This window comes from Manacus candei, unplaced genomic scaffold, assembly GCF_025592945.1.
Source record: "Manacus candei isolate 608988 ecotype Guabito, Panama unplaced genomic scaffold, ASM2559294v1 h1tg000084l, whole genome shotgun sequence".
NCBI classification, from domain to species: Eukaryota; Metazoa; Chordata; class Aves; order Passeriformes; family Pipridae; genus Manacus; species Manacus candei.
The window spans coordinates 1,203,729-1,226,160 of NW_026138132.1; the positions used below are offsets into that span (position 1 = coordinate 1,203,729).

A 22,432-nucleotide genomic window follows, 5' to 3' on the forward strand; every position below is an offset into this window, starting at 1 on the left:
TGTTAAATCCCACTGGGGGGGACTCCTCCTGATGGCCCCGGGATTTGGGGTGTTAAATCCCACCACAGGGGAACTCCTCCTGACGGCCCCGGGATTCGGGGTGTTAAATCCCACCACAGGGGAACTCCTCCTGACAGCCCCAGGATTCGGGGTGTTAAATCTCACCACAGGAACTCCTCCTGATGGCCCTGGGATTCGGGGCGTTAAATCCCACCACAGGAACTCCTCCTGACAGCCCCGGGATTCGGGGTGTTAAATCCCACTGGGGGGGACTCCTCCTGACGGCCCCGGGATTCGGGGTGTTAAATCCCACTGGGGGGGACTCCTCCTGACAGCCCCGGGATTCGGGGTGTTAAATCCCACTGGGGGGGACTCCTCCTGACGGCCCCGGGATTCGGGGTGTTAAGGACACCCGGTTGTGCAGCGGGGAGAGCCCCCCCAGCCCCGTGCCCAGGGGGAGCCCTGGCACTGACCGTACACCACCACGGTGGCAGACATGCTCCTCCTCTTGGCCACGATGTTGGCAGCCATGCAGGTGTAGTTGCCCGAGTCCGAGAGCCGCGCCTGGCGGATGATGAGGTTGTGGTCGGCCCTGGTGTCGATGTTCTCGTCCAGGTTGGAGTCGATGGGCTCCTCGTTCTTCAGCCACTCCACCTGCACGGGGAGGGAGCAGAGCAGAACATGAAGGAGGTTCTCAAAACGAAAGCACCTGGGCTGATCACCTCATTAATCTTGTTAATACTTCCTTTAATTGGTAACTCAGAAAGGCTGATCTTTGCTCAAAGAACACGGAGGAAAATCTCAACCAAGAGAGAATAAGAAATATTTTTAAGCACTGCTCTTGGTGCTCTGTGCTTTATATGGTCAAACAAGCAGCCAACTGTCAGTTAAGGTTCATATGAGACTGGGATGGCACGTAAGAAGTATTATTAATTCTATTTTTCTGAGAAGAAACAGAGAGACACTGAACTGTCAGTAAAGAGACACTGAAGTGACACTACAGACAAAATTGCTTGACACCACAAACAGTGGAAGAGCCAAGTCATCATAACAGACTCCCAATTTCCATAAACATCCTTAAAACAGAGGCCATTAATGTCTGCTGTCACGGCACATAACACCACGAGATGCTGGGTATAACATATTTCAAGGCATCTTCTCGAGTTCACCGACCAACACGTCTCTGAGCAGCCCCAGGAATCATCTGCAAGGCATTTCTCCACTTGAAACATTAAAAACAAATAGTTAAGGCATGGCAAGCTGCTCTTACAGAAGTGAAAAATTAAAAATAGAAGCAAAACCAACTGATTCTACTAAAAGGCTGAAGACATGTGAGTCATTTTACTGGCTTTTCTGGACCTGAAGGAGTTATGGCTGGGCCCTGGAGTCAAATACCCTTCTCAGCTCAGTTCGGATGAATAACCTTGTTTAGTAACTTGTGGAAGGACTTGGAAGTTGATGGTAATGAGTTTATGGGTTCGGGAGCTACAGGCACTCATTAGCGCTCTGCTCTGCGCAGATGGGCTGCAATTTGTGCATTTTCCACTTTATAAACAAAGCTGCAAAAGCTGACCAGCAAAGCCAATTACAGCCCGGGCCAGGCAGCAGGTTCCCCTTCCAGGAGCATCACTGGGGTGGGGTGGCTGGGACAGGAGGTGTGGGAGGGATGGATCCATCCCCCCATCCCGGCTGGAGACTCGCCTGGGAAAGACTCTGGGTCTGGGGCACTTTATCCCACACCAGGACCACGGACTTAAACAGTTATTTTACACATCATTTTACACACCTGGGTAAAAGAGTATCCAGCTCTGACTTCCTTCCCTGCCATTCCTTCTCCAAGGCAAGGGACACCTCCCCTGTGCCAGCAGTGCCAAACCCTTCCCTGAACAGCATCTCCTGGAGCACATCCCACTTTCCTCTGCTCTGAGGCACGGAACAACCAAGGAATCTGTCTGCTGCTCAGTCTCCCTTCTGCAGTTAACTTTAATCCTAATTGTCCAAGGGGGTTTCAGCACAGAAATTAGGAATGCAATTTAAATTATGGAGCAGCCACAGGAGCATAAATCAAGTGACAGAAACTCGATGGCTGCGCTCAGAACCGAAAGCACTTTCTGTGCAGAGAAATGTTCAGAGCAGTGACAAACACGTCCAGCACTCCCAGAGTTCACTGTGTCACCAGTGCATTGATGAATTTTGCACGTTGGCTCTGAGCAGGGCAGGGATTTTGGGGACAGGAGGGTTCAGTGACCCCATTCCTGTCACTGTTCCAGGAGGGAGCACACTCTGCTCCCCGTGTTTGCTGGGACTGAGAGGTTTGGGGAATGAAAAACACTGACACTAAAGCAAAGCCTTTAGAGGAATGATGATCACAGCAAAGGGAGAACATTGAACAGGCAGGACATAAACACCAAAGTGTTGAGACGTGAGGTCAAACCAGGGTTTGTTCCAGGGGACACGTGGCACCTTCTCCTTCTCATCCAGAGTGGATGGCACTGCCAGCACTCCCCTCCCTCAGCCTCCCCCTCCCTCGAAGAAAACCAGCCTTATTCCGAGCCATTCCCTGCCTGTGCCTCGGCAGGGGGGTGCTTTCAAAGATGGAGAACTAAGGGAGGAACTCCTGGGATGAAGGGATAAATTTAAAGGGCTCGTGGTGACAAAAGATGGGTGGCACTGGCAGGGATGTGACCTTTGGAAGAATCCAGCCCACACAAATACAAACAAACCAAGCAAGGAAAATAAAGGCAACAAAGCATCTGCAATGTCTCCACACTGAAACGAGCAGCAGGGTCCTGAACTGCAACCTCTGAAGAGCAGACTCAAAAGTCATCAGCATTTAACTCCCTTCCCTTTGTCACCAGTGGAGGTCACACAGCTGCTTGTAACAGAATTATATCCTTTTCTTTGTAAGAATTAGTCCATCTGAAGATCTTAAATGTTTCTATATTGAACCAGACTTAAAACTTGCTATAATATACCATAAGTTTGTATAAAGATATCTGGGTTTTTTTTTTCCCTGAAATTCAATCTGCTCAGAATTAAAATACCCCCACTGTTTCTTAGGAAGGCTAATCAGGGAATGATCTGCAGAGGCAGTGCAGGGGCAGATGGGGATTAACTCAGCCCCTCCGAGCTGGGTGGCAGCAGCAGCCGAATTAGCATAATCAGAAATTTGTTCCAATTACAGAAAGCAATTATCAAAGCCCAGCTTACAGCACTATCAAAGTAAGATCAGCTAATACCCCACATCCCACGTAGATTACAATGGGTGTCAGAGAACTCTTCTTCTCCAAAAATAAACCTCATCCCACCTCAGCCATGTCTCTGTCTCCTGGCACAGGTTAAACCTCTGCCCATCTCAGGGGGGGCAGTTGTGGCCTCCTCGAGAACAGAACGTTACACCCCAAAATCTGGGCTGCTCTGGAGCCCCAGGGTGAGACCACAGGAGCATTTTTTCCCCCCTCAGACCAGCACAGTGTTGGCCTTTCCACAGGCAGGCATCACCCATGAAATTCCAGGAGCAAAATGACCCAACTTCCAGAGGAGGAAACAACACTCCCCTGGCTCTGAATCACTGCTGCTCTGCCAGGTTTGAGGGAGGCTGCACAGCTGGCAAACCTCCTGTAAGACTAAAGAGTGTTCCTATTTGCAGCAGCAGAAATTACTTTTGCTTGGCTGGTTTTAATACCAAACTTACCTGAGTTATTTATTTTAACATTTATTATTTAAACCTTGAAGATGAGAGCAGGTCAGAGAGCAGGTATGGCTCTGGAATGGTTTGATGCACCAATTCTTCATCAGCTGCTCAGTGTGACTCAAACATCCCAGGACCTGGCTGCACAGGACTCAATCTCTGGTTCTTTCTGGTGATCTCATTTGAGGATACAAACCCACCAGCAGCAAATACAGCCCTCAGCTCTTGTGGGCACACGTGATAATTTGGCAGGTCAGAAGACAAAAGACCTCAGTGCCCCTGTTTCTGGCTTATCCTCTCCTGCCCTTTAAACACAACATCTGACTTTCTCGTGTGGTCAATCCCCAGAGTACATATATATCAGAGATAATATAGTTAGAATGTCAGCTCCTCTTCAAGAGACAATCGATTGCTCTCTCCATGCAAGATAAACACTTCAGGATCTGGAGATGGGAAAGGTCAACACCTGACTCCTGACAACACAAAGGTTTCTTGTAGCATCGTCAAGATCCCGGTTTTGAACAGTCTCCCTCTCAGCTGGAAAAGCAGCAAACACCTCCTTACCTCCCTCTCAGACCTAGCAGGACACTCCTGCTCCTAAAAACTCAAGCTGGAGAGGTCTTGCTTAGTGTTACAGCTGGGCTGGGTGAGATGGGCAGGGCAGTGCCCCAGTTCCAGGGATGCATTAAAGGGCAGAATCTTTGTTCCTTTTATTTTCCTTTCCTCCCCAGGACTCAAACAAGCAGCACTAAATCACTGTGGGAGTTTAACACAGAACAAAGGCCAGTTTGGTGGATACAAACATCCCCTTTATGATCCCTTCCTTGTTTCACCAACACCATCAGCCCCCATCCATCTCCCAGACACGGGAAGCAGGTCGGCTGTACCTGCTGCATCCCTCAGATTAATCCACCCAGGGAACACTGCTCCCCAATCATTTAATCACAGTGCTGTCACACTGGGCTGGTAAGCATATTTTTCCTTCATTAGATTGAATGTATAATCTCATTACACAAATCTGACACGCTGACTAACTCATAAATCAGCCCGGGCTGCTCCTGGTCGTGCTGGGGGAAGCTCAGAGGAGCGTTTGCTTTGAAGGGATGTACTTGGTTCTTGCAAGAGGGATCATCTGAAAACCTGAGTGCTGCTAATACCCATTTTCTGTGTTATTATCTCCCTTTATGTGGCTGCACAAACCCCCACCAGCAAGGGAAGCCACGAGAGAAATCCTCACTGGTGGCAGCTCCAGGCTCGTCCTCTGAGCTCTGCCCACTCTGTGCTGTTTGTGTGCTCTGGAACCCCAACCAAACATTCCCAGGGATGGAAAACCCAGAGAAGGGAACACAGGCTACCATGGGAGGGGGTGAGTCAAAATGAAATCAGAATCAGGATAATGGGAGAGGTGACAGCCTGGACGTGGGTATCAATTTATAGTGGGAAAGGTGGGCAAGGAGCTGACTCAGATGGGCTATTTTAAATCACTGCAATGAAGATCCACTGCTAAATATGCCACTGCTAATGGCACATTGTCTGATTGTTAAAGATATCATCAGATCCCAAAGAAGTTTGCCCTTATTCCTGTTTTTGGAGGAATCGGTGTCTGCCATTAACTGGGTTTTATGGCCACGCACAAACGATGAATGAATCAGCACTAATGAGCCAGAGGTCATTAGGTGGGCTTGGCTGGGAGCTTTCCAGGGGGGCAGTGCACACCCAGGACCTGGCTCCAGCTATTTTATGGTGAGCAGCAATAAATGATGCTGGTGAGGCTCAACCCCTGGTCCTTTGGCTGCAAAGCCCAGCAATGGGGGGGAGCAGCTGAGCCTCAACTGCAGCTCCTCTGTGTCTGAATAACTCAGAAGCCAAGGGGGTGCAGTGACCCCCAGGTCTCATCCTAAAACAGGCAGTCCACACTGGCTGTTTCCTGTGGATCAGGAATTTCCCTGTGGATTAGGATGGGCAGAAACAAAGAGCCCAAGGCAGGGAAGGTGCTCCTGGTGCCACATCACTGAGGTTTTCCCTGCTTTCAATGCACAGACACTTGGAAAGTAATGGAAAGTGCTGCTGACACTGAAAAAAAAGCCCTTTTTAGATAAGATTATTGGCACTGCTGTTTGCAGTGTTTAGCCAACGTGGCATCCTGATAGGCAGAACCACATCCCTGGGAAATCCCTGGAGATAAAATCATCACAGGCAGCTCTGCAGTAATTGAAACCAAAGCCTGTTCTGCCATCACAGCAAACAAGGCTGTGATTTGACTGATCTCAAGAGCTCTGGTGGATCTTTAAGACATGATGTTGCTCTTTTTTTCGTTAGCAGCCCTTCAGATATGATAATTTCAAGAAAGTAATTGGGAGCTCTCACCAACAGAAACATCCTTTGGATCCATCAGTGACTCACGGGTTTGTGCATATTGGAAAGAGCAATTAACCTCAAACTCTGTATTTAAAGAAATACATTGTTAGTGAACAAATGTGTAACATTTACGTTGTGTCACTGAAAACTAAACAGAACACCGGATTCACAACTTAGTGGTTTCTCCTAAAGCTGTTGGCACTGATGCTCCTCCAAATCCTTCAGTCAAAACCCACATCACAGTGAAGTCTGCAAATCCTTGTAGGACCCTCTCTCACAATTATCTGCATAATTATAAACATAATGATAAAAGTCTCATAACTTATCCTTTCATGTTCAAGCATTCAAAATTAAGCACATTTCTGAAAACAGGACCAGAAAAACACACACCACTGCAAAGCAGCACATCAAACCCAGAAAAGCCCCAAAGCACATGTCTGTATAAAAAGGAATTATCTATTCAGGGGAACTACAAAGTTATCTCCCTTCTTTTTTCTTTTCATTTCAGCAATCTAATTCAGAAGTGCTTTGCTCCAGCGTTTCTATTCCATGACCTCGGTACCCCCCTGGCTGTATTGATTTATTCACAACAAGTCAAATCTCAGAAGGAAAACAAACATTTTTTTGCTGCTGGAAGAAAACAGCATCCACAGTTCCCTTGTCTGCCTGGAAGGCAGCACGTGCCCTCACTGTGGAGAGAGCATCCAAGGGGTGCTGCCCAAAAAAAGGGCACCTGAGCAGGGACTAAAATGCTCTCAAGGGCTGCAAAATGTACAGAGTCAGCAGAAGAGGCACCTGGACTGCTGCAGATGTTCCCAGTTTTTATTTAAATAATGAAATAAGTATTTAAAATAATTTTAAATTATGCAACAATTAAAAAAAAAAAAAAAAGGGATTGTAATGAAGCAAAAAATAAAATAAATAAAGCTCACCATGAACCTGAGCTGCACAACCAGCTCCCCCAGCTCATGGAACTGCAGGTCTGTGCAACCCCCTGCCCTTTTATTCCTCACTCACCCAGAATATAAACAGAGCCAGGAGATCTGAGGCTCTGTTTCTGCATATTGAGCAATGGTTCTACAGAGCAGTCCCAGGTCAAACAAAACAGCTTCAGCTGAGCAGAAGTTCTGCAGAATGAAGAGACCTGTTACCAGGTCACCACATTCTGGAGGGTCAGCCCAGCCCAGCAGGTCCTGTGTCACCCTCACCTGCACAGTTCTCAATCTCTGCTGTGAAATTATGAAATTGCTCTTAAAAGCAGCTGAAAACCTAAATCTGACTGACAGATAAATCACAGCTGAGACACCCAGCACACACCCCAGCTCGGGCTGCGAAGGGAAACGTCTTCAGTGAGAAATGAAACCCATTTATTGCACTGGGAGCTAATACCCCTTAAAAGTAAAGCAAATATTGCTATTCCAGACACAAGAGCCGAGATCTGCGAGCACCTGTACAAATGCAGGCTGTTTGCATTTAGCAATCACCCTCTGCTGTCTGGGAGCAGAGCAGGATTCATTGCAGGCCATAACTCAGAGCCTGTTTTACTGCAGCCCCATTATCCTCCACTTCCCATTTCGGTGTGTGCAAGCCCCATAAATACCCAAACCCATGTAAAACGGGCTCTCGCCACTCTTGGAATACTTGCAGCTTTTGAATTTTATGTGGGTTTCGCGTTTTGTTGATGTGCCTGCAATGGAATATGCACTGCCCAGAAGAGAAATGATTTTACATTTCCATTAAAGGCTCCAGTGGTAAATAAACCCTTGGAACTCAGGCAGATATTCCTGGGAACGTCTACAGCAGTCCATTAAAACGTCAAAAATCTGTGTTAAACATCTGAAAAAATAGCACTGGATACAACACATTTAAATCTTAAATATATGCATATATTATGTGATAAAGATATTTTAGAGTATTCCACAAACCTCTGCAGAGCACTCAACAGTAATAGTTCAGTAACAGTAAACTATCAGTAATAGTTTAGCACAACAGCTGTCCTTTTATTATGAAAAAATGAAAACCACAAACCCACAACAAAAAAAAAAAAAACAACAAGCAAACAAAAAGAACCCAAACCCCACAAAAAAAACCCACCCCAACAATAGCAGGCAGGAGGTGCAGGAAGAGCTGCAAGTTGCTTCTAATGCCCAGATAAGAGCTACTCAGAGACCTCGTCTCAGAGAGTATTTATTCATAAGAAAGGATTTAGGATGAATTTTAAGATGAGGTTCTGCTCAGATTGGCTCCCCCAGCTCTTCCCACATTCCACCCCACCCTGCAGGTCTCACCTCAGACACCTCAGCATCGCCCTGGTAAAGAGAAGCAGAGTCCAGCAAGCTCAAGGTTTGCTCTGGGTTCACTTCTTTGAAAGCCTGAGGTTTATAAACACCTATCTCTGCTGTCATCTGGCACTTCAGCACCAAGGCAGGGACATTTCTAAGGGACAGGGTTTATTAACCCACCCCAGGGCAGCTCCAGCCCCACTTCACAGGACTATCAGTCTCACACCTTCTCCACATTTAAGACACACCAAGGTCACCCCAAACCCAGGGCTCAGGAAGGTGCCACAAACTCCTCCTGCTGCTGAATTTCAGAGCAGGCCGTGGCAGCTCCCTGTCCAACTGAAGAAACGTTTAAAAACCTGATTCCCAGGTGCACTGAATGGAACAGGAGCAGCCCCTGACAGCTGGAGGGATCCAAAGCCCTTCTGGCCCTGAGGAAGAGCAGCAGTGATGTTCCTCCAGCAGATCACAACACCTGGCTGAGGGATTACCAGCTACAGCAGGAAGAGCTTTTTTTTACCAAAAAGAATTAATATTTCACTCTCTGAAGCACTAATAAGGGAGAACACACAGAACAGAGATTATCCCAGACCTCATTAAATGGGTATTGCCTATTTTCCAGGTTCCAGCTGGTTTGACAGCAGTCAGGGAGCAACACCAGGACTGAAGGAAGCAGGCAGGGAGGAGGAACTGCCAGCAGTGAACCAGAGAGGGTGGGGTGATTTATTCTGTTTGCTGACTGCTGCAGGATCTATTAAGCCCCACTGATTCCCCCTGAGCTGGTCAGAGCTGCACAGAGTGACAGAACTGAGGGGCCCCCGTCCTTCACTGCTCCACTCTGAGGGGAAATGGTCCTGTCACGGCCCCAGCTCAGCTCAGAGAGTTCTTAAAACCAACAGAAAGAAAAATACCCTCTGGCAGGAGCAGAGGGAAGCACTGAGGGGTGATTAGGGTTCCCAACCTGCCAGCATTATGGATCTGAAATCCCACCAAAGCTGCTTTAGACAGCCAGGGTAATGGGTCTGAGCAGCTCTGGATCGTGGTGATGGCAGGGCTGGGACACCCAGAAAATCACAGGACAACGGGGATTTCTCAGGGATTTCTCAGGGATGGAGGCTTAGGACCTATTTAGAAACCCACAGCTGCACCTCCACTGCACTTGGGGCAGAACAACAGAAAAATAACCTGAGAGGCTTCACTTCTTCAGAGAAGAGTTATTTAAAAGCAGAATGAGGAAAGAGCACTACGCAGAAAGGAGGAGAGTGAAGATGCTGACACTCAGCACATACAGAGGCAGCAACAAGCTTGTCAAACACTGCAAAAAGGAGGATCTGTCATGTTTTATGCCTTCCTCCCTCCACCCCAAAAAAACAAATGAAGAGTTTCAAGAAGCTGAAGAGAGCACAGACTGGAGAAAACCTATTTAAAGGAAGACCAAAAGGTCAGCTGAGAAGATAAGGGATGCATATGCCAGGAAATTCCCTTGAGGAGACGTACAGGAGAAAAGAAACAAGAGGTCTTATTCTGTATTGTACTGCACAAAATGGAGCAGTGCCCATAAAAAGATCAGAATTCCATGAACAGGAGGGCAAATCCATCCATCCATCCCTCCCATCTGCTGACTGACCCCTGTGCTGAGCTCTGGCTGCAGGGCATCAGGGTCTGGGTGACCCCAGGCTGGACCCCACAAATGCCTCCTTCCAGGACTGGGATGAATGAAGAGGAAAATGCCCAGGAACTTGGGGAGCAAACAGAGAGTCCCCTGAGCTCTGCTGGGCACCCCCTCCCACCTTCCCTGTGTTTCCAGCAGGCTGAGCTGGGGGAGCTCCAGTTTCCCCCTCCCATCCCCGGGGCTGCCCTGAGCCCCACACAGGACCTGACCCCCGGCCAAGGCCGAGCACAGAGTGTGTTTTATGCCAGGCTGCAGGTCAAGGATATGCTCTAAAAATCATCTGAAAGCAGCGTGAGGCTTCCCTGGGGCTGAGCCCCAGGAGTGCCCCGTGAAGAACTGCTGTGCCTGCCGGGAACCTGCAGGGCAATGAACTGAACCTGCAGGGGCAGAGCAGGAAACCAGCACAGCCAGAGACCAGCACAACCCCGGGGGGAGGAACACTCCACCTCAGTAACACACTGTCTGAGCTGTGGAAAGGCTCCTCTGCAGCCCCAGGATTTGTGTGAAGGGAGGGAACTGCCAAGGGAGAGCAGCAGGTGATGCACCCCGAGGAACACGTCGTGTGTCGTGTCCCTGTCAAACACACTGCTGTGAAAACATCCCTCTAATGGAGAAGCTGCTCTCCCCTTCATGGGTTCCTGCAGGGTGTTCCCCAGACCACAGGCTGTGTGTGATGGGCAGGGTCAGCCCTGCTGAGGAGTCACAGATCCTCATCAGCCACGGGGCTGAAGATGTGGTTCTGGCAAACCCAACATTCAGCTCCACACCTTCTGGGGGAACTCAGCCCTCCCTCCCCTCTCATCCTCCTCCTGCCAGTGAAGAGCAGAGCCCCTTCCCCTGAAACAGTGCCAGCAAGGCAGGGGGGGCTCAGAGAGCCCAGCCCGGGTCCCCCCCTGGCAGCACAACCACACCCCGAGCAGGGGGATCCCTCTGGGAGCTCAGCTGACCCCAGGAGGATCCCTCACTGCTCCCCAGGGCACACAGGGAGCCAAAGGAGGCCTCTGCTGCACACAATTAATAAACAGCTCCGTGGGGAGAAGCTGCTGGGGGACCGAGAGCCAGAACTGACTCTTCCCCAGGCCAACTCCACATCAATAGTGAGAGGAATGGCTCTGCTCCCACAGAGCCCGTGCCAGCAGAGACTCTGTTAGATTTGAATCAACACTTGCCACAGCAGGGGATTTTCAGCTGTTCTATTTAAATGCTGAATTTTCTTTTTTATTTCGATGCTTAACTCATAAAAACTGAATTTATTTGGGTTGGGTGCTGATGCCTGCAAGCACAGCTGCTCACCAGCTCTCTCTGCTTGCTATGTAAATGCACGAGAAGAGGATTCAAAACCTTTTTTGTCTGCCCAGCATCAAGATTTGGGTTTTCTTTCTCTCTTAGAGCTGTAAGTGATGCACCCAGAGAGCCCCAAATCCCAAGCAGAGGTGTGCACAATGGTCTCATGCTCTCGTCTCCAGAATTAAACCCCTGCTGGCTCCCTGTTTGTAATCCCTGGATTGTTTGCTTTCACTGGCATGTTATTCAGCTTAAAGACTATTTACCAAACTGAGCCGTGGGGGCAGAGCAGCCACGGTGTCACAGGAGCTTCCAATTCCTGGCAAAGCCACAGACACTTTAAACTCATTTAAACTATGGATCCAGACCTTTGATGCATCCTCTCCTGACTGTCTTTATACCTCCTGTGTGCAGAAATGAACACATATAAGCAGATTTAATCTGGGTGTTCTTATTGCTGCTGGTGGAAGCCTCACCCCCTCTGAGCAGATGGAAGGAACAGACATTTCTCCCAACAAAACTTCATCAGGAGGAATTCTCTGCAGAGAATCACCTCCCTGTGAGGGCTGATCTCCATCCCTGCGTCCTCCCACCCCACAAATAACTGACCCCATTAAAGGATTGGCCCCAGGAGGCACCACTGGCCTGTGCTGACCCCTCGGGGGGCTCAGAGCTGGCCCCCAGTGCTGCTGCTCAGTTCAAAACCTTCTCCTGCCCAGAGGCACAGCGAGGGCAGGGACACACCAGGGAAATGCTGCTCTGTCTGAGAACACCCAAGGACTGCTGAGAGCCCCTCCCTGGGTTGCAGACGAGCAGTGGCTAAAATCACCAGGTGAGAGCACCTGAGGAGTGACTGAAGATGTGGAAAGGAACGGTGGCAGAGAAAGTTCCTCCCTCCTGGGGAGGTAATTCCAAGGAAACTGTGTCAGCCATCCCTAGGAAATATCCCTGCCTTCCACTTCCTCAGGACTAATGACAGGAATTTTCACATTAAGCCGTGGGGTAGATGAAGAACATTCACTTTCAGTGTTTCCAGCCTCGGGTTTCAGAAACCTTCAGTGCCCCCAGGATCCAGAAAAACAATTCCAGGCACGAAGATTTCTATCCTTGACAGTGGGGCAGGTTCACAGGAACAACTGGGCTGAACTGAGGCTTCACTCCAGGTTTAGGTTCCACTGTCCCAGCCCTTCCCAACCTCTGCCAGAATACCTGGATTAACGAGGGATGGGGCAAACACAGGGAATGGGGTTGGGTTTTGGGGAAACAACATTCCTGAGCTCTTGATGGAATAACCAAACCCTTCCCAAGGGACTGAGACACACACTGGGAACACAGGAGGGGCTGGAATCTGGGATCCCTTTGTTTTCAGTTCCCATTTCCAAGCCCGGGCCCAGTGTGGATTAAACAAACAACAACAACCACCCACAATTAGCATCCACTTTGCATCTAATGAAACCCAAGACGAGCTCCTTTGTCCAGAGTTATTTCAAGCCTTGTGTTTTCACCCAGGGCTCCCTCCAAACTCTAATGAAATAAATCCCTGGCTCAGAACCACGGGGTTTGTTGCCAGCGCTGGGGTTGGAACCTCCTACACTTCTGAGCACCCCCAGAACAATCCCTGAGTGGGGTTTGGGGCTGTCCCAGCCATTTCTCACCCCTGGGTGTAACAGGGCAGGTTGTCCTTTCACTGGAAGGTACCAGCAGAGTTTAGAACCTCCAGCTCAGAGTCCCAGCCCAGAGCCAGGACTGATTTAACCCAGACCCACTGAATTATTTCCAGCAGCCTCTTTACCTTGATGGGCCCAGAATTAGCCTGAGCCTTTATGGGAAATGTTATTGGCCAAAGTAAATATGACCTGGTGAGATTTACAGGCTTTATTAACAGCAATAACAAGTTTACTGTCAACATCAGTATGTCAGGGTTTATTGGGAACTCCACCATTTTACTAAAATGTCACTCTTCCATCAGATATAATTCCTAACTTCCACAGAAGACAGAGCCTCTGTTTAACTGGGGAGTGTGAAGCTGTGTAGTTCAACAAATCCTGAAATTCTCAGTGAAACTCAAACAGACCAAGGATGTTTAGGCACCTCTGGAAGTTTGTTTTGTCTACGCAACAGATCCATTTACCAGAGCACACATTCAGTAACTTTGGCAATTCTCTGTAAGGCAACATTCACTTTTCTAGAAACACTAAACACAAGTAAAAATAACACAGCTGAGGGGAAGGTGGGAGCAGAAACCTGAATGCCAGAGTAAAGCACGTCAGAAACCTGGACACAAATTCATCCTCATTTCCAACTCCCTTTCCTCTGGGGCTGCACCATTCCCACCTCACTGGCAGGGCCTTTGCACCCCTTTCTGCTGCATTTCTCCTCTTTATTTTCAGTGCCATCTGCCCAACACTCTCCTCCTTGGCTAAAAGACACACATTTCTCTGGAGTTTATTCTCCCTCACTCCTTTTGTTCCCTCAATCAGAACAAACCCCAGTGATGGTGGAGATAAGGGGCAAAAATAACTTCTGAGCGAACCTATTTGTCTTCCTCAGAAGATGCTGGAGAGCCTGCAGAGTGCAATTAGAAACACAACATTTTCTTGTTGTTTTTAAAGCCTCTGTAGCAGATATTTAACCACGACCCACATAGAGCATCTCCCTGCCAGAACAGCCTGGTCGGGGCCATTTTAAGGCATCCCCATTAGTTTCCTGTTAAGATTCAACTCCCATGACAAAAAACATGTTTAAAGCTAAGCAAAAACCCACCAAATTACTATCTGCAGCAGATTTTCCCTTCTCCAGCAACAATTCATCATAATATTTTTAGGTTTGTCTTTTCCCTTTGTTTTTTTTTTTATTCTTTTCAAGGAGAAAAGCAACCCCCGAGAAAACGAGCCGAAAAATCTGTTTTTCGGTTTGGAAGCACGAAAACACCAGAGATTGTCTCAAAACCTGGATTTCTCAGAGAACTCTCCTGGGTTTGGGTAGAGAGCTGAGCCCTCCTGCTCCTCCCCCTGCCCCCCCAAAGCCTCACCTCGGCCGCAGGGACCCCCTCGGGGGGTCGGCAGTGCAGGACAATCATCCCCTCGATGGGAACCTCCTTCCCCTGCGGGTCCTGCTCGAAGTTCTTCCTCAGATCTGCAGGATTTAAAGCAGGAACTCATCAGAATCCATCACCCCTCCGAAGGCCACTCCTGCCCCAAGAGCCCTGTGCTGGCTGCAGGGTGAGCCTGCCCTGAGATAACCAAGTGTTCCTAATTCCTGCCCAGATCCCATCACCTCCAGCTGTGTTCCCATTTCTCCACCTTTCCAGAACCACCTGAGTGCAGACACAACCCATGCCAGAACCAACCCTTCCCCTGTTCCAGCTGGGCATTCACTCCCTGGAGCTGCTGCCTTCCCAAAACAGGGGAACTGAAAGCAAAAAACCAACCCTGTGGAATTCTGAGGGTGCTGGGAGAACCAGCTGAGAGAAGCCAAGCCTGGGTGGCCCATGTTCCTGGCACCCCCTGCCCAGGGGAGGGTCTGACAGCACATCCCAAGGGGGATGTGTCCTCTGGACTGCACACACAGCGAGTTGTAGGGAAGGACTGAGAGCAATTCCAAGCAATTCCAAGGTTCTTCACTGCAGACACTCCAGCCCAGCTGAGGGGAAGGAATGTCTCAGCCACACTGATGTGGTGGCAGCACTTCCAGGGACAAGTGTCTGGGCAAACCAGAACAGACCCAAAGGAGAGCTGGATCCAACATCCCGGACCTGCCCCAGGGATGCCCGGGAATAGGGGATGTTCTTGCTGTAGGAGGAGAACAGAACGCCAGGAATGCTCCTTCCTGTGCCATGGGAGGAGAACAGAACACCAGGAATGCTCCTTCCTGAGCCATGGGAGGAGAACAGAACACCAGGAATGCTCCTTCCTGTGCCATGGGAGGAGAACAGAACACCAGGAATGCTCCTTCCTGCACGTGCTGGGAGAGCAGGGATGTTCCACTGGGAACACTCGGTGTCTTCACACACTGTCTCACACTCCACAGGGTGGATTTACTGCCTTGATTCCCTGCCTTGCTCACACCTGCTGAAATCCAGCCCTGGCTCAGCAGCAGCTCCCAGGCAGTCCCACTTCCACAGATTACACAAAATACAGGAAGACTTGTCTTGGCAAGCTGCTCACTGGAGAGAGATGCACACAGTGCCTGGGTTCTCCTTTTCATCGTTCTCTGTTGATGTTGATTTTTTTTTCCCCCATGGATAACCAACATCTTTTCCAGTCCTCTGTTTAAAAAGCCATTCATTAACAGCCAAGCTGCAGCTGTGCCTACAAATGCCTTTATTAGGATGAAAAATGGAGCAAGATCCATCTTCTCATTTTCTCTGCCTCCCCCACTATCACACAGAAATACTCACCTGCTTTTTCCAGAGAAATATAACAGTGCTGCAACGCTCTGGACCTGATTCACAACTCAAGAATCTTTGGGACTTAAGTGTAAAAGAAAAACAAAAAAAAAAGGGGAAGGAAAAAAGTGTTCAGTTCCTCCCTGTGCACCCCAAAGGTGCTGGGAACACATCCTGGGTAGTGTCTGGACCTGCCAGGCTCATTCCCCGTGCTCCACAGGGCATTCCCTCAGTCAGAAATCCACGTCCCAGGTTCCCTCAGTCAGAAATCCCATCCCAGGTCCAGCAGGGAGGTTGTTCCCCACGGACAGGAAGACACAGAGCCCTGGGCACTCAGAGCTCTGGGTGTCTGGGGGGGTTCCAGGCTCCTGCTGCAGCTCTGCCTGGAGCTCTGCCCAGCCGCATCATCCCTTCCCCATCCTCATCATCCCTGCCCATCCTCATCATCCCTGCCCAGCCCATCATCCCTTCCCCAGCCCCATCATCCCTTCCCCATCCTCATCATCCCTTCCCCATCCTCATCATCCCTTCCCCAGCCCCATCATCCCTGCCCATCCTCATCATCCCTTCCCCATCCTCATCATCCCTTCCCCAGCCCCATCATCCCTTCCCCATCCTCATCATCCCTTCCCCATCCTCATCATCCCTTCCCCATCCTCATCATCCCTGCCCAACCCCATCATCCCTGCCCAGCCCCATCATCCCTGCCCAGCTCCATCATCCCTTCCCCAGCCCCATCATCCCTTCCCCAGCCCTATCATCCCTTCCCCAGCCCCATCATCCCTGCCCATCCTCATCATCCCTTCCCCAGCCCTATCATCCCTTCCCCAGCCCCATCATCCCTGCCCTCAGGAATTGCTGCTCTTCCCATAAAAAGCCCCAGCTTTCAAGGCCAAGTGGCAGCAGAAGAGGCAGCAGAGGAGCTCAGCTCTCAGCCACAGCACTCAGAACATTCCAGGGCGGGGCTGAAGAGCCCCTGGGAGCAGGGACAGGTTAATGGGATCCGGGGTGGCAGCTGGGGGGGCTGTGCAGGGCTGGTGCCACAGCCTGAAATCCCAGTGTGGCCCCACCTGCTCCTGCTCGCTCCAAGCTGGACTCCAATTGTCATTTTGGGGGGCTGGGAAATCACAGAGCGGAGAAAAGTCAATAAAAATTCAATTCAGATAAAGGCCCTTTGCAGCTCAGCAGTGCAGGGGAATTATTAGCTCAGTGTTGTGACAGTTAATGCAGTGAAATAAAAAATTGAATTTATAGGTACTTAGACATTCAAACAGAATCAGCCAGCAACAACAACAACAACAAAAAATCTGCCATTTGTGAAATGGAGGAGTTGTCACATTGTCCTTTTTACTTCTCTCAGATGTTTACTTCGTCCTGTTAAACATTTATCTTGTTAAAAGACACCATTTTAGATTTATCAAGAATTGCTGGAGCACCAGCTGGGAGGTTACCCTTCAGAGTTTCTCATTTGGACCTCCCCAGCCTTCTCCTGCTGCCCTCATCTCCTCCCAGGAACCAGTTCTCCCTCCTGTTGCCTCATTTCCTAGGACTGGAAAGGGAAGACCTGGGGTGGTGATTTAAAGGGAAAGGGTTCACAGCAGTTTGGGGGGAGCAATTCCCTGAATTCTCTGCTGGCAAAGAGGGGCTTCAGGCTCTGATTCTGTTAGAAAACCATCCCAGATCTAATTGCAAGGTCCAAATTGGATGAGGCTTTGAGTAGCTCCACAGTCTCACGGCCACAATTGCATTTGGGTTCTGTCTCCCTTCTGTCCCTCTGGCTATGGGGGCATTTATTGCATTGGCCTGTTTTGGACCTTTCCAGCAGTGATGGGCTGGTTGTGAGTTATGAGCCCACACTCACTGTCACACACATGGGGGACAGAGACAAGCCCAGTCTGGGCACAGAACATCAGCTCTGGAGCTAAAGAAGTGCAACAGCACCCACCTTGCCTGGGAATTATTTCATTCCCTTCAGCAGTGCTTCCAAAAATGTCTCCATGACCAGCACTGAACACTCTTTGTTTCTAAGCCCTGTGAGCTCAGCCCAGGGAGAACCAGCAGAGCTCCTGTGGCACCTGAGCTCTGCCAGGGATGTGCTCCTTCCTCGGAGAAAGGAGGGAGGAGATTTTTTCCCTCTCCTGACACCTGTCACCTCCTGGGATATTCCCAGGGTGTCCCCCAGCCAGGGCTGCCGTGGCCAGCAGTGCCTGAGGAGCTGGCTGGTGGTGTTGGAGCCCAGGAGCAGAGTTCCCCAGCCCAGCCCAGCCCAGCCCAGCCCAGCCCAGCCCAGCAGAGCCATCACTCACAGGCGATGCGCACCGACGCCTTCCTGCTCTTGGAGGTGCCCAGGTGGCTCCAGGCCACGCACTGGCACCAGTAATCCTCTGGGCCGTGGAAATCCTCCACCTGCTGCCTCGTGACGTTGATGAAAACCTCCCGGACCTTCAGCCCTGCGGGGAGAGAGGCACAGAGTGAGCAGGAGAGGCACAGAGTGAGCAGGAGAGGCACAGAGTGAGCAGGAGAGGCACAGAGTGAGCAGGAGAGGCACAGAGTCAGCAGGAGAGGCACAGAGTGAGCAGGAGAGGCACAGAGTCAGCAGGAGAGGCACAGAGTCAGCAGGAGAGGCACAGAGTGAGCAGGAGAGGCACAGAGTCAGCGGGGATGGGAGCGGGCAGAGGTACCCGAAGCTCTCCTCTTAACTGACAGCTTTCCAGTTTTAATCAAGGCGAAGATTTAATTACTCTGACAGCAATATATTGCCACTAATTAAGTTCTGTAAGATGAGCAGGTATGTGAATTACCCACTGTGGTCTCTGCAAGCACAGAACAACCCCCCTCAGAAACCTCCTCTCTGGTGCCTCCCTCACCCAGAATGTTTATCTGGAACTTCACAAAAAGCAATCAAACTCTTCTGATCCGACATCTCCTTGAAAACCCTTCTGAAGCAGAGGTGAAGTTCAGCACTGGGGCCCTTCAGACCAGGAGCATTTGCTTCAGCCAAAGCCTGATGGTAAATTCAAGCCCTCAAGAAGCCTCCTGCACCTGACACCTCGTCCTACACACCAGATCTGCAACCACCTCTGTGTGACAACCTTGGGAGGGGAAACATAACCCAAATCTGGGCTCAGAGGCACTAGGAATCATTTGAAAGAGTCAGAAAGACATTAAATAAAAATAGAAAACATTTATGCCTTGTACTTCCTTCTTTCTCCTCCTGTGCAGTCCCAAGACACTTATTTCCCCTTCACTGGAAATGAAAGAAAACTCGATCCTAAAGTATTTCATGCCTGTGAAGTTTATAAAGCAGCAAGAATTCTAAGCCTGAACTCTATAAAAATTGGCTTCCACTTAATCTCAGGCATCATTAACAGCTGGGCATTCACTCCTCAAAGGCACTGGGAAGTCAATGTGCTCCTCTGGCAAACAGCAGAGATGGCAAAAAGCACTGGGGGTGCTCCAGAGAGGGGCAGGGATGGTCAGACAAGCTTAAATACCACTCAACACATACAAAAATACAAAGTATTTGCCACTTTTCCGGCAACAGGCAAAGGGGATTTTTACTTCTCTTCATTTAGCCTGTTTGGCTTCACACCAACACCCAAAGACACTGATAAACCTGTTACAGCTGCCCCAGCTGTCTCAAAAATCACTTTAGTCACTCAAATATTTATTCCCTCTCTGATAAACAAACAAACGGAGGTTTCCCGGTTGTTTTTATTTACGTTTCGTTTTCCCCCTGTCGGTGCTGTTTTTAACAGAGCTGTTCACAAACACTCCCGTGGGTTTCTGACAACAAACCCTCGGGAAACAAACCCGGCCCTTGGAAGGGGCAGCTTTGCCAGAGACCCCTCCCTGCTGCCACTGCCACGAGGATGCCCCATTTCCCCAGCCCAGCTGCCCAGCCAGGGATAAATCCCAGGATCAGAGCATTTTATGGTGATCTGGAAAGGTTTAGAGTTAGATGAGCCACGGTGAGATCCCTCAGAGAGCACCTGAGTGCTGCTGACCCCCCCAGCAGGTCTTCACTGGCTGGGGTTTGGCATCCCAGCACCCCCCAGGCTGTGGGACATGGAGAGACATCCATGAATGACACCCATGGCACCTCTTGCTCCCCACCTCTGGCAAATCAAGCCACGTGCAGCCCCTGAGCGATCTCAGTCAGAGCTGTGCAGCTCCAGAGCCCCCCAAATCCACACTGTCCAACCAGGTCACACCCCATCTGCTTAGAGGCTTCAACAAGGGTGAGAAGTGATGAAGTCCTTGACAAAGTGACCTTTCCAGGCTGGCCTGGCCCCACCAGGAATCACTCACCCAGCACTCCAGAGCTCCAAGCCCCTCTGTCCCTGCAGCCTGGGTGTCTGTGCTGCCTGCAAACGATCTCACAGCTCTTTTCCAGCCTTAATGATCCCGTGGCAAACACAGCTCAGCCTCCTGCTGGACCCAAACATCTCCAGCCATCCTCCCACCCCACCATCAGCTGGTTCCCAGCAGGACCTCTGAGCAGCATCTTCCTGGGGATGAACTGCAGCCCTGCTGACCCCCCTGGGACCCCGGGGGCTCTGAGCCCTCCACCCTGAGCCCCTCTGGGCATTTGGGGAAGCAGCAAACAAAGGTCTCAGAGCAGGTTCCTGGTGCATCCAGGCTGACAGTGACAGAACTGCTGACACCCACCCAAAAAAGTCATCACCCCCTGATGAGGAATTTTCGAGAAGCAGGAGCCATTTCTTGGCTCGTGGGCACTGCACATTTCTGGGCAGGCATCAGTGAATTCAGGCATTTACAGCCCTGGATTTATTAAGGCAGAATATTCTCCTGCCCAGCTCTTCCTCTCATTGACATGGTGTTTAATTAGTCCATAAATCAGCCCACGTTTAATGTGGCAAACAAACAGCACATGATTTGGGGGAGCTGGTGGATCAGCGTTTTGAGAATGGGCCAGGTAGGATTTCAGGTCTTTTTGAAGGTCTCCCAGGTTACCCATAGACAAAATAAATGCATCCAAAACAGCAGAATCTCAGAATTGTTGGGGCTGGACGGGGCCTCTGGAGAACATCGAGTCTTTGGGGAAAGTTATCTTTTGTTTATGGAGAAAGCAGAGCTATTTTCATTTGTTTTAGAAACAACTACAGAAAGCAAACCTATTGGGAGGAGAGGAACATTCTTCATTTTTCATCCCTGTATTTCACCAGCAAACACATTCACCTCCCCTCCTGCATCTTGAGAAACACCAGAAAAATTGTTCCTGGGAAATGACACCCAATGAAAAATCCATGCAAATAAAACCAGGCACATCATAAACAAGAGCAACATTTTACCTGTGACTTGAATAACTCTAATAAGCACTGCAAGTCCAACCCTTTAAATTATTGTGCAAATTATAACCATCATCTTTTGTTTTACAGTACAGCCGTACAGAATATGAAATTATGGCTGTGGCACTGATATGCTAATGAGCTTTCTGCTCTGCTGGATGGTTTAGCTGCAGATAGACTAATGCTGGCAGCAGATGAATAATTGCTCTCCATGTACTAAACACAACAGAGCTGCAGAGAACTTCAGCATTTGTCAGCTTTATTTGTTTAAATGAGGAAAACACTGACAGCAGTTATTGCTGTAATCCTTTTAGTTATCAGACAAGGAAACTCGAGTTACTCCGGGCAGGGCTGATGCTCTGGTGAAACCAGAACTGGAGGGTTTGCAAAGGCATTCTGGAGTGCATGGGCAGTGCTCAGGCAGGGAAAGGAAAGCAGGAGGAAATGAATCAAACTGTAATTATTATTCTTTTATCACAGCAGCATCTCCAAGCTCTCACTTGATGAGCCAGAGAAGAGAGACAGCAAAGTCCCTGCTCTGCCACGTTCAGGGAATGAACAGGGGAGGCAGAAACAGAGCAGCAAATGCACAGCAGAGCCACCCAGAGCAAACCCTTCCAGACATTCCCAAGGCGCAGCCCAGAACTACAAAATCCCTTCCTCTCCTGCTGTTCCTCCATTTCAGGTTCCCAGTGACTCCTGTGCCACCCTGAGGTATTTAATTTCCCCTCCCATAAAAACAAAACCATGGAAAACTGGGTTGTGTTCATCAGGATGACAAACCAACCCCTCCCCATCGTGTGCCCCCCCCTGTCCCCTGTGCAGAGCTCGGGGACATCCAGCAGGACATCCAGCAGGTCCCACTGCCAGCAGCTCCTGGCAGGAGTTTACAGAGATGCCAAGACACATTTCTCTCACTCGGCGCTGAATTTCCCCTTGTTTGGGTTTCTCGTTGCTATTTTTCACCACTTCTACACCTCCCCTCAGAATGTGAGTCCCACACAAACAGGGGAAGGGTGGGGAGGGACAGATCCTTCTGCTGCAGTGCAGCCTCCCCTCAGCCAGGGACCAGAACCCCCCTGCAACCAAAAGCACCGGGTTTGGCCCCAGTCCCAGTGCAGTTTTTCCAGATGGAGCTCACGCAGCACACAGCACACTGTGTGTGCCTGGGAACAGACATGTTTATGCCCCAGATTCGACTCCAGAAAGGAGAGCACTGCCAGGACACACACTCATTCCAAAAAGCCCAGGAGTCTGCTGTTCACTGAGGGCTGGGCTCCGAAATAATTCATGGCCACACGAGAGAAGAGCCATCATGGTGAGAGAAGAGCCATGTCTGTCCCTCAGCACTGCCCTGCACGTTGCCTTTACCCCATTTCTGTGTCCCAAGGACACTGTTCAGGCAGTTTTGGGAACTCCCAGCCCCTGCCCTGTCTGCACCACACT

The 22,432-nt window shown here is 49.9% G+C and overlaps 1 protein-coding gene across 1 annotated transcript in view; it reads right to left on the reverse strand.

Moving 5' to 3' along the window:
* UNC5D (unc-5 netrin receptor D) overlaps positions 1-22,432 on the reverse strand; it is a 95,724-nt gene that overhangs the window by 30,467 nt on the left and 42,825 nt on the right. Inside the window, exons 3-5 of the mRNA XM_051811960.1 lie at positions 17,981-18,124; positions 14,319-14,422; positions 474-654 (exon numbers count right to left, since the gene is read on the reverse strand). Of these exons, the coding sequence (XP_051667920.1) occupies positions 474-654; positions 14,319-14,422; positions 17,981-18,124 (429 nt within the window). The remainder of the gene's footprint in view (positions 1-473; positions 655-14,318; positions 14,423-17,980; positions 18,125-22,432) is intronic.